At 44.7% G+C, this 12,420-nt stretch overlaps 1 protein-coding gene across 6 annotated transcripts in view; it reads right to left on the bottom strand.

Moving 5' to 3' along the window:
- The window catches only part of CACNA2D1 (calcium voltage-gated channel auxiliary subunit alpha2delta 1), a 419,757-nt gene that overhangs the window by 319,386 nt on the left and 87,951 nt on the right, over window positions 1-12,420 (bottom strand). For all 6 annotated transcript variants that reach the window (XR_013231087.1, XM_077338003.1, XM_077338001.1 and 3 more), the window contains one exon: window positions 10,022-10,103. Coding sequence is in view for 5 of the 6 variants with exons in the window: in XM_077338003.1 (XP_077194118.1) it covers window positions 10,022-10,103 (82 nt within the window). In the remaining variant the exon portion in view is untranslated. The remainder of the gene's footprint in view (window positions 1-10,021; window positions 10,104-12,420) is intronic.

Genomic DNA, 12,420 nt, shown 5'->3' with positions numbered 1-12,420 from the left:
ATTTAACTTGTATGCGGAGCACATCATCAGAAAGGCAAGGTTAGATGAGTCACAAATTGGGATCAAGATTGCAGGGAGAAATATCAACAACCTCAGATGTGCAGATGATACCACTCTAATGGCAGAAACTGAAGAGGAACTAAAGAGCCTTTTGATGCGGATGAAGGAGGAGAGTGCAAAAGTTGGCTTGAAATTCAACATCAAGAAAACGAAGATCATGGCGCCCGGCCCTCTCAATTAGGCCCTCTCGGCACCTAATAACAACAACAACGTCTGTAGGTACCTTAAGGCTAGATGGCAAAACCGGAGTTTATTCATCCAACCAATGGTTGAGTTTACCCAAGAACGATGCCACTATGAAGTGTCACCGAGGCAGCACAAACACATATCTGGGCCCAATGCTGATTCACTGCCCAGTGTCCAGCAGCTTCTGGCACAACACAATGACAGAAAGAGGGGGGGGGAAAGGAAACTCAAAACAGAAGCTCCAGGCTACAAAAGGCAGGTCCAAAGGAAGGCCAAAGGTCTGAAATTACAGTGAATCAATTATACCATTCTGAGTGCTCTTCTAGTTCCAAATGCAGGAAAGTTGCTTCTATGAACTGCAGCCATTTATGTATTGCAGAAAATGGCATCTCAAAAGATGATAGAATAGCAGCCAGTAGGGCTGAAATCCCCTCAAAATCTTTTGCAGGCTATATTACAGAAACCGCCTTCCATGAAAATTTGGATTGCCAAACATTAACCCAGAATGGCAGTCAAAGCAGACAGAACCAAGATGACTGGCTAGTGATGCAATTCCTGGAACACCCCCATCCTCATCTTCTGAAGAAACGTCCAACATTTAAGTTTGGTCATTTCAAGAGACATTTCAGAAAATCAGTCACCTCCATTCTAGGAGTAGCCCTGCACTCTCTTTCTCCATCTTCTGTACTGGTACTGTTGCCAATATTTGTTATCAAAAATCCTGGCACCCTTACGCTAAGTGCCTCAGATTATGTGCAAACGTCCTCTGTACTTTCCAGCAGGAACAAAATTTGGTTGAACAAGGAAGTGTCAGAGCACATGCAGCATGTTCTTCCTCTCTGAGAACACCCATCTGAAAAAGGCAAACATGCCCACTTGGCTGCAAGCAACTTAGAAGCTGTATTTTCCCATCTTGTATAATTCAGCATACTCTCTTGCCTTTTCTAAATGGCCGAGCAGCGTGAACTGTCCGTTCTCCCATCTTCTAGCAGGCTCCATCCAGAGCTGATATGTAGGCAGGCCCTGTCTTCAACTCCCAACAGGCCCCAACAGTCTTGAGAGGCAAGACTCTCAAGATGTGATGTTCAGGGGACTTGGCTACCTTCGGCATTCACAGTTTCCAATTTTCTATATACAGGAACAAAATGGCAAATGGCAACTTGGAGTGGGATGCTATGTTAAAGCCGTCTTTGCTCATAGAAATATTAGGTGAACACATTAAATGTTAAGTGTTCATAAAATAAACAGATATTTGGAAGCACATACATGTAGGTATACTCAACACAAAGCTTGAATTGACAGAATATCACTTTGTATTAAGAATACTAAAACATTTAGCTCAGAAATGCCTGGCTTGGCATCTGCTAGCTCTGACAACCAAAAGGGTAGCATTCTAGCTGTACCAATCGACAACCCTATATGCTTTATCTCACTTGAGAGCCAGCTTGGTATAATGGTTAAGAGGGTGGCCTCTAATCTGGAGACTCAGTTACGATTCCCCACCCCTCCAAATGCAGCCAGCTGAGTGTCCTTGGGCCGGTCACAACTGTCTCTGAGCTCTCTCAGCCTCACCCACCTCACAGAGTGTCTTTTGTGGGGAAAGGAAGGGAAGGCAATTGTAAGCCTTTCTGACTCATTATGTATGGCGGCAGCTACGCAATGCTGCCGCCGTGCCATTGCGGTGGGGCCAAAAGCCCCACCATCCCCTGCGTATGCACGGGGGTGGAGCTCTGCCTGCTATGCCGGCACAACAGCCCCTCGCATGCAACACGGGGCCAGTAGCACCGGGAGCATTTCTAAGCTGCAGCAGCGGCTGCTGGGGGAGATTGGGGGCAGGGCCCCCCCACTGCATGATGGTGGGGAGCAGCATGCTGCTCTCCCACCATGACAGGGGCGAGGGTCACTCCTGTCAGCTCCACAGAGCCAGCAGGGGCAAGAGGCATCCCTACAGGGACGCTGTAGGTCAGGGGAGGAGCTGGGCCAAAACATCTGGCTCCTCCAATTATGCACAGGGCTAGCCCAACCTAGCCATTGCCTGCGCCCTCAGGAGTCCCAGGACTCCTGAACAACCTGCATTTCGTTAACGCGGGTCTTCTGAGGACCTGGGCCGGGCCCTGGATGGCGGCAACATCAGGCATAATCGGGGATTTTCCCCGAAGCCCTGTCGCCGCCATTTCAGGCATTCCGGCCCATGCATAATGGGTCACAGAGACTCCTTCAGGTAGTAAGAAACAGGGTACAAAAACCTAGCTCTTCTTATTTTCTCCTCTTCACCCCCAATTTACTATATCCTTATAACCTCCAGAACATTTCCTGCTTCACATACAGAGGCCAGGCATTAGTATAAATTTGCTACTCTTCAGCTGGCTACTTCAAGTTGCTCATCTGAAGACACTCCGGCCCTCTAATCCCAAAGATACCAGTTATAGCTGCCCCTTGTCCATTCACATTGTTCTAAAATCTTCAAAAAGCGATGGCAAAATCCTGCCACTTTTATACTGCCCTTGATGCATTTCACAGTGCTTCAGTTTGCCGGATGGATGTCAACAGAGAAGGATGCTTCCAACACCAGGGAAAGTCCCTTGGTTGTTGTTTCCTAATTGTTCTCCAAATGCTGCTTATTTATTCAGAGTTAATTGTCTGGAATGTCTCCTCCACAACACTACAAGGCTTCACAAAATGTAATAAAACTTCCACTGGCTGTGCAAAGAATCAGAATGATGGCTAGCAACACACCCTCCCCTCTCTGCTATCCATATCTTCAAGGATATCTTTTTATACAACTCACACAAAGAGCCAGTTACCTTGATTGCTCTTACGTTTACCATGGGGGAGATGGAATCTTGGATAATGAAGCAGCAGAGAGAATGTGAGAGATGAGCCATACAATAAAGAGCTCCTATTCTATTGAGTCTCACACAAAACAAACACTGCAAGGGACCGATGCCTCGCTGATCTCCCCACTGCCACCACTTGCAGCTCTCAACAGGGGGTAAATTTCAACAGCCCTGAATAATGTCGTTTTTCCAAAGATGTGAGATCCTTGCTTCTACACAATAACCGATCTTCAGAAAGGACACCAAACCATTCTCGGCCATGGAATGGTTTGCTCAACTACTAATCTAAAAGCAGGAATGTATTCTAAAAAGATGGGGATGGAAGACACCCAAAGGACATCTCCATTATGTACAAATTTGCCCTTTAACATTCTGAAACTAGGACATGGCCCCTGGAACCAATGCCTCAGAGATCTCTCTTTGACCTGCTCATTTAACACATTGCAACTTCCTTGAGAAATTCACCAGATCACTGCCTTAGTGCTGTTCCCATAATTATTGAAAGCAACTCTAATGTAGAGCCGCCTCATTTAAAGAAAGACCTCTCCCCTGCCCAGGTAGCATAGCTGCTTCTTGTTCTAAATAATCTTGCTGGTTTCAGCACCTTGTAGTATTGGACCACTACTAAGCAATAACAATTTTTATACTTTCTACAAATCATTTTCGTTTCTATCTTGGGACTTTTCTCATGACTCACAGATGTGAAAGCAGTTCTCCAAGTGTCTTAATGCTCTATAGGCCAAGATACTTAACACATAAAACTCTGTAGGCTATGTTGTACTGCTTGTCTATTTGAAGCTATGTATTTCTGAGAGAAAGCCTGGGGAAGAGAGCTAGCAAGATTCTCTGCATGTAGAGGTCTCTCGTCTCCAACTGCTACAAGCATGGAAATTTTCCTTCAAGTTGAATTCTGGGGGGCAGTTTGGGATCTACAGCAAATATTCAGTGCCTTTCATCTGAGGAAGCTCAAACACACACCTTTTTCCCCCTCTTGAAAAAGTCATTGGAGGACCTGCCTGGCTAATAGAAAAGTTGGAGATCAGAAAGAAGGCTTCGTATTTATAACATTGCTATGTAGCCTTAGAGTCCCTTGTGGCACAGAGTGGTAAGGCAGCAGACATGCAGTCTGAACCTCTGTCCATGAGGCTGGGAGTTCAATCCCAGCAGCCGGCTCAAGGTTGACTCAGCCTTCCATCCTTCCGAGGTCAGTAAGATGAGTACCCAGCTTGCTGGGGGGTAAACAGTAATGACTGGGGAAGGCACTGGCAAACCACCCCGCATTGAGTCTGCCATTAAAATTCTAGAGGGTGTCACCCCAAGGGTCAGACATGACCCAGTGCATACACAGGGGATACCTTTACCTTTACCTTATGTAGCAACTGTGCAGGGGTGGGTGGGGGTAGTTGCGAATCAAAGGCCTACTGATCCCCCAACAGTAACTGCTTGCTTTTGACCAACAGAGCAGGTACAAATCCATTCAGCAGCTGTTTGAGGTGTTTGGTGCAAACTAATCATATATTTGATTGGCTCCCACTGTTGAACATGGTATGTTTGAATGCCACACACATTCGCTGAACAAACCACAGCATCCCTAATTCTATTTTACCTTTGAAGGAGAAACTCATGTGCATCTTCCACTGTCAATTGCATGATGTTCACCCATCTCTTTGCAGGGGAGATAAATCCTCCTTTTGCAAGATTAGATGGGAAGTGTAGGGAGGAAAGGATCACTAATTTAACCACATACCTGTATACCCACGAGGTGAAAAATATAAGCACACTATAAAGGTGAAAACTATAAGCACAGGGTCTCATAACATGGGTCCTCAGGTTCAATAACACAATTCAAATGCAAGGTCAGAAGGCTGTCTAAGGTCTCAATCCAGGGTTCTCAATCACATGTTCCAGTGGAAGGGTTCAAAAGTAGTCCAAGGATCAGGAAACAAAGTTCCATAAATCAATCTCAAGCAGGTCAAGCAACTCCCATCAAAATCACAGATGCCATGATCCCATGCTGGTTCTAGTATTATTGCAGCCTTATATTAGGGATTTCCCTCAGATGTGGCTGATCCCTCATAGTTCCTCTCCAAAAGCTGAGTTAGCTCCTTTTTTCGTGAGTAGTGGGGGTCAGATTCTACAATAACTTATTGGTTTCCCCTGGCATTCCCTCAGCAGAGGAGAGGCCTCAGCTGTCTCTGCCTGGTCCAAGCCTCAGCCCTTGCCCTTCTCTGCTCCTTCATGAGATTGTGGGGGGGTCTGGCAGTGGGTGGAAGCTTCCTGGCTTGAGGGTTTTGCTAGATTGGAGGTTGGCATCAGTTCTTACTCACACAAATGGTCTGCCAATGCAGGGCACAGGGATAGGTTATCCTCCTCTGATGAGGACTCATCTTGCCACACTAAACCACAGTTGTTCATAACAGTGCCACATTGGGAGGCAATGTCTTAACTGACTTTCAGGGGCCCTAAATAAGCTCTTATTAAATGCCAAGACCTATCCTTATTTGCTTCACATACATTCACTTATGGTCCAAATCTTACAAAACATGAACCACAGCCCTTCAGCAATATTAAGTTTGACATGATTAGACAGGAAAAGATTACATCCCACACAGTTTCATCTTCATACACATGAAGTCTAAACAAAATGTCAGCTGTTTTCAAAGTACTCTCTCTCTTTTATCATTTAAATTAAAACAGACTCAAAGAAGAGAAGGGAAACTGCCCTCTACAACAATTTGCAGCTTCATGAAACTCAGTAGACATAGCTTGGAAGGAGCGTCGCTAATAATGAAGTGAGTAGATTTCTCTTTCTTCTTGTTCAGCATCACAATGACTCTATGAAAATGCAGATAGCTTATTTTCCTTTACCAGAAAACTGTAAGCTGAAAGAAGGGCTGCCTCCTTGAGGCCACATAAGGACAGGGTTCAGATATATTACAAACCCATGGATCATAAACCAAATATTATTTTAAACCATCATGTTAGGATCTGTGGATTGGTGTCTAGCAATGATTTCAAATTAGGATTCATAGCTGGTTTGTGAAATATGAATTGTGCAAGTCATTAGTTAAACTTGCAGTTTAAAAAAATCAAGCCATGGGTACTGGCTTCTGCTGCATTTTGTAGCTGCTTGACCATAGAGATAGCAGTATAGAAAAAGTCAAAAAGTCAAGTGGAACTTGAACTCCCATCTCCTCAGCCAACTTGCTGTGTACAGATGTCACACTAGCAATATGTGCCCCAAAAGAAATTACTTCATTTTTGTAACAGTTAGGATTTAAGGGTAGGTAACTGCAACTCTGCTTTCATTTTCCTGACTTCTGTGCAGGACAACATGGGAGTACAACAATCATCACAACACAGGTCAGCGGAACAGTGACTGAAACTCTCCCCATACCTGCCTCATTTCTGTAGTCTACATTGATAAACATAATTGAAGAGAACCAGGTAGAAGCCTTGTAGATATCGTACAGCGAGACCTTGACGAGAAATATAGCCTAAGAAGCCAGAACTTTAATAAAGTGAGCTTGGAATGGGCATGCCATATCAGCCCTTTTGGCTATAACAACCAACCGGGGGGGGGGGTGCATAAGCCAGGGGAGCCTGTCAGTTGGAGGGCCCCTGAAGCCTGCATCCACAGAATAATTATTATTAATAATAATGATAATATACAAATTGATTTCTCACTGCTCCCAGAATACTGGCTTGTAATGGGCTAAAACAGCAGAACCCCACAGTAAAAATATAAAACAATCTCCCTGTAAAACCACTAAGCCTTCCCAGACAGCAGCCACTAAACCTAGCCTTTCTCCCCCAGCTCCAACATCTCTCATCCGGTGCCTCAGGGATGTTAGGATATAACTAGGTAATAGCCTATTATCCTGGCCAGACTGAGGAGAGGCACCTGATCTTAACTGCCCCAGCCTCAACCAAATGCCTGGAGGAAGAGCTCTGTCTTGCAGGCCCTGCAGAACTCTGAAAGCTCCATCAGGATCCTTAGCTCTTCTAAGAGCTCATTCCAGCAGGTCAGGGCCAGGACCAAAAACGGGTCCAGGCCACATGCACCCCTCATGGGCCGGGAACCACCAGCAGATTTGCACCTGCAGAGCGCAAGGCCTTGTGGGGGGCAAAGGGAGATAGGTGGCTTGTATGCATGTTTAAAAATTCTAATGCAGTTCTGACTGCAGTAGTAGTAGTAGAAGAAGAGTTAGTTCTTATATGCCACTTTTCTCAACCCAAAGGAGTCTCAAAGCAGCCTTCCCTTTCCTCTCCCCACAATAGACACCCTGTGAGGTGGGTGAGGCTGAGAGAGCCCTGATATTACTGCTCGGTCAGAAGCTGGCTGCAAGTGGGGGAGTGCAGAATTGAACCTGGCTTGCCAGATTAGAAGTCTGCACTCCTAACCACTACACCAAACTGGCACAGAGGTCACAGGGATGTTGGAGCACAGGAAAGAAAACTCTGGGGTTTCGCCTATATATATATAAAATACAAATGACAAAATTGCATTTGTCATTTTAGCCACTGACTCTACTAAGATCCCTAGATACTTTTCACATGTGCTTCTTCCGAGACAGTTCCCCAATCCGATAACTGTTTATTTGATTTTTCCTGCATTAGGTTTATCTATCTATGTAAAAATAGAACCTCTTGTGTGAGAGGAAAGCACCTTTATTAGTGGAACTGATCCATGAATCCAACCCATGAGCCAATTCATTTCAGATGAGACATAACTGAGCACTAAAAGGGAACAGCAATTGTTCAATGTAGAAAAAGGTGAAAGGATTGGATTGAGGAGCTTCTCTGTGTGTGTGTTAAGCATGCACTCACTAACGGAGCTTTAATTCATGTAGGAATTTGCACACGGAAATAACTTCTATCCATTTCATCCTGAGATTGCAGTAGAAGGACAACAGTGCAATTCTAACCACACTCTCCAGGGAGTAAGTCCCACTCAGCAGACTAAAGCAGAATCCTAAATCGACCTGTTTAAGCTTGCATTATTAGTGCCCTGCCTTGATTTTCACATGAAGCACAGACTGATGTCAAAAATCGCAGACCTGACACAGCTCTCTGTTTGCATGTGGGGAGGCGAAAATGTGGAGGCCCTTGAGCACAACACTATGCATTTTCCTCCGGCAAGACATCTGGATTACACTTTAGCATGTGTTCATTTAAAATATTTTTATGCCACCTTTCTACTCAAAACAGTCCCCATGAGGCCAAACATCAAAACATTTCAACGTTAAAACAGTATTTAAAATGCATACAAAATAACAATCAAATAGGAACCCACTAACACACACACAATACAATAAGGTATGAAGGCCAACAACAGTTATTGAGGTAGAAAATATTTTGGGTAGATTAGTGTTCGGGTTCCTGCCAAGCAGAAGTCCTGAAATAAAGCGTGTCTTGCATTCTTTATCTGAAAAGTAGTAACAGAGTTGCATTATGGTTCCTAAGGAACGTGAATGCATCTATGCAAGGCTTGCAGAGGTCCAGAGATCTATGTCAAGATTTAGGCAGTTGCATCAGACTCTCTCTTTCCTTCAGCTTTTTATTTGTGCCCCCTCCCCTCCTGTTTTAAAAATTCTTTCCAGCTTGTTGCACTTCCTTGACATGCCCTACAGGGAAGGGAGTTTTGCTGTTGTCGAAGGCAGTAGTAAGTCCATGCCTTTTGCAGCTGATTTAATATGAGTTTTTCGCGACAATAAAAGATGTTCAGAGTTAGCACACAGACAGTCAATTAATGGAGATGCTGTGACCTCTCCTATCATATCTTCTTTGTACAAAAGAAATCTAATATTGTTCAAAAGCAGGCACTGCATACAGTACACAAGCCTGTTTCCAATGTCTTTGTAAAGAGAGCTTCTGAATGTTTGTCTTCACTTTGGAGCATATGTAAACACTCTTCTGGGTTGGGCTCTGTGTGTCTGTGCATGCGTGTGTTGGAAAGTACGAGTGATCATGAGTGTGGTGGAGAGAGTATGTTGGGGTGTGTATTGTCTCACATATGCATATGCACAACATGCATGCAAAGGGGTGGAATCGGTAAAAACTTGTGAGGGAGGGGAAACCCATTCCCACACATTCTCTGCTTCTCTCACCTTGCTGCCATTCGGCTCCATTTCTTCCAGCTCCCTTCACTCTCTTGCTCCCCTCCCCCTTTTCCCCCAATTGCCCCACACACACAGACACACACTTCTGTCATCAGGGTTGATTCGGCTGATCTGGCTGGCTAGGTACGTGACTCAACGCTCCCTCAATGCTCCATAAGCATCCCTCCTGAAGTTACATGTTTGGTGGAAGAGGACAACGGCCATCCCACATAGGAGTGTAACATTCTCGATCAAGGGGATGCTTGTCAAAGTCTGCCCCCAATCTCCTTTCTTTTCCCAACTTTGGCATCTTCTGACCTTCTGGTGGCATGCAATGTCTGGTGTCATTTTCGGTTGCTACAATAACAAAAATGCCACCTGAACATCACCACCACTACCCCGTACACACACACAATATTTTTAAAAATCTTCTCAGGAGTGGTTTAAGGATTTGTGAGGCCCATCACACCAGAGTTAGTTTAAGGATTCACGGAGCCCTAGCAGAGTACAACTGTGGTGGGAGAAGCCAGACTGGGACAGAGCCCCCGCCCCCCACAGTGGAACAAGGTTTCACTCCAAGTGTCCTTAAGAGGGAAAAGAGGAGTGGAGAGAGAGACTATGGCCCAGATCCATGGGGGTGAAGGCACTGTGTAGGGCCCCTGGAAGCGTGGAGCCTCTAGCACGTGCTACACAGATAAACCAGCCCTGAATCTTCCACAGCATTTTAACCTCCCCTCCCTTTCCTAGGTTTCATACATTTTCTGTAACCTTGCAGAATGATGCTTTCTTGTGAGCATTCCCATTCTGTCCAGCAGAGCCCGAGCAAGTGGCACTTACTTCCACAAGATTGGCCTCCCCACTTGCTGTTCTCGCTAGCTTGACGAGGTCCTCTTGCATCTTATCCACCCACAGCTTGATCCTGCAGGAAATATTAGAAAGGAAGGGAAAAGGAGAAAAGAAATGTCCTATCAGATCAATAGCAAAAAGCAAGGAAGATCACAAGCACAAATGCAGCCTGACAGATCATCTTCCAGGGAGAAGATTGATGCTGAAGCCCCTTTGATATTGCTGTGAAGCTGCTTGCTTTCCCACCCCCATTTCCTCCCCCTCATGCCCTCCCTCTCTCACACACTTGCATTTAAGACAGCTAAGAAGTGTATGCAATTGCTTAGCATCAAGCAGGGAAATAGAGCACAACACAGTATCTGAAAATGTCACACTGTTCGCAAATGTTTGGGCAGAGTTCTGAACCACACAGCACACATCACTTCTGACCTTTGGGGAAGTGTGAAAAGAATGCTTAAAGCTGATACTATTTTTGCGCTGATCACAGGGTAGCCGTTTCCCCGAAAGTGTTCCCCTTAAATAGGAAGCATGACCTCACGTAAAGTTGGGATTCCCCCTCCCCTCCTGTCACAAAGGAGCTATGAAGCAGTTTGCTAAAATAAGCCTGATGTGGCATATTCCAGGTGTGACTCCTCCTTACATGTAAAAGTTGACTTGCTAGATAAGACCAAAGAGCTGCCTAATCCAGAATTCTGCCTCCAGAAAATGTCAGCTAAATGGGAAACACGGCCCAACATTGTCAGGCATGCTATGTGCTTCACTCCACTCCCACTCTGCCTTTAAGGAACCTGGCTTGTCATGGTTAATACACAACTTTCATGGGTGCAACTAAGCCTTCTAAAAAAACCCTATGCAACTGGCTATGACCAAATATGGTCATCAGGTGTATACTAATTGCATGTTGCATGAAGAAAGGCTTTCTTTTTTATGCCCTAAGCTTACTAAACAACGGGCGACTTGGATTTCTTATACTGAGAGAGATCCAGGTGTCCCCACACATCATATATATATAGGGCATTTTAAACCTGCCTTTCTCCAAGAGTGCTCCCAAAGCAGGTTACAATGATACTAAAATGAATACAAATATCCAGGCCAGAGGCAGAGAGATGTAATGAAATCATAACCCCCACACAAGCACACATGGGATATTTTTCTACGCTTTAAATATATATAGTCAGACACTTCCCTTGAAAGTAGTTACCTCACTTTATACCTTTCCTGCTCTGGGATAGCTTTGCTTGAGTTACAGAACACAGCACTCTGAATGGATTGCATCGCAGTTCTGAATAACAGCACTGTGACATTGTCCTATTGGCTCAGTTCAGACTTTATTCAAAGCCATGATCTTATGTTAACTAGCTTCTCCAAATTGGATGAGGGTTGTTTTCTAGCATTCACATGAAGCTATGCCCTAATCGTAATGGACTGCATCCAGACAATCATGCTAACATTAGCTGGCACCAATGAAATTGTGGTTTCGGGCAACATTTGACGTCAGTCTCTTCCCCAATAATTCCAAGAATGGGACCGGCCTTTCCATTTTCAGTGGGCTGCTCACTAGTGATATACAAACCTCCAAGAAGGATTCTATAAACTGAGCTATTTTCCAAATAGAAGTTAGGTTACACACCCCAGCTTTCAGATGACTATTTTTGGGGACCTGATGGAATCTCCCAACTCCCATGAACTCAATCCTTCAAGCACCTTTTCCACTTGCATATAAGCAGCAGTGATGGCAGGGAAATCTCTGAAGATCTTCCCACCTGAGACAGCACCATCCCAAGGATCCAGGGACGTTAAAGATCTCCAACACCAGGAAAAATTACATTTCCAAGGATCTCTGGCACTGGGGAGGTTTTGAGGTCAGGCACCCAAAAAGCAGGTAGATCTTCCAGTGAAACTTACCTGCTACTACCACTAGACAGCTAAAGGAGAAAGTTAAAGGGAGTCCACTTTCAACTTGCTGTACTGTAACTGACAGAAACTTTTTCTAGCCAGAAGTCTCAAAGATCTCGTCAGAGAGAAATTAATCCCATCAAGAGGGATTAATGCAGCACTCTCTTCCCACTGTTATTCGATGGCTGAACAGTGCAGGCTTCAGCCCCCACATGTTACAAGAGATCCCCTTCCTAGATGAGAATTGCTTGCCCCAACTCCATTTGGGCTAAATTTGTTTTGACAGCCATTTTAGGATCAAGCAATGCCATACTTCGGAGAAGATGTATTTGAGACTCTCCTCATGCTATGTTGACAAGTGAAAAGAAAAGAAAGAAGGAAACCCGTTCTAACAACTAGAAAGAAGGTACATAATACCAAGGATTATAAAAAGGCACCACACTGTTTGAATTGATAAAGGTTACTGCAAAAAATCCAAAGACCATTTATAAATA

The sequence above is a fragment of the Paroedura picta genome, chromosome 5, assembly GCF_049243985.1.
Source record: "Paroedura picta isolate Pp20150507F chromosome 5, Ppicta_v3.0, whole genome shotgun sequence".
NCBI lineage: Eukaryota > Metazoa > Chordata > Lepidosauria > Squamata > Gekkonidae > Paroedura > Paroedura picta.
This window is presented reverse-complemented; position numbering and strand designations above follow the sequence as displayed.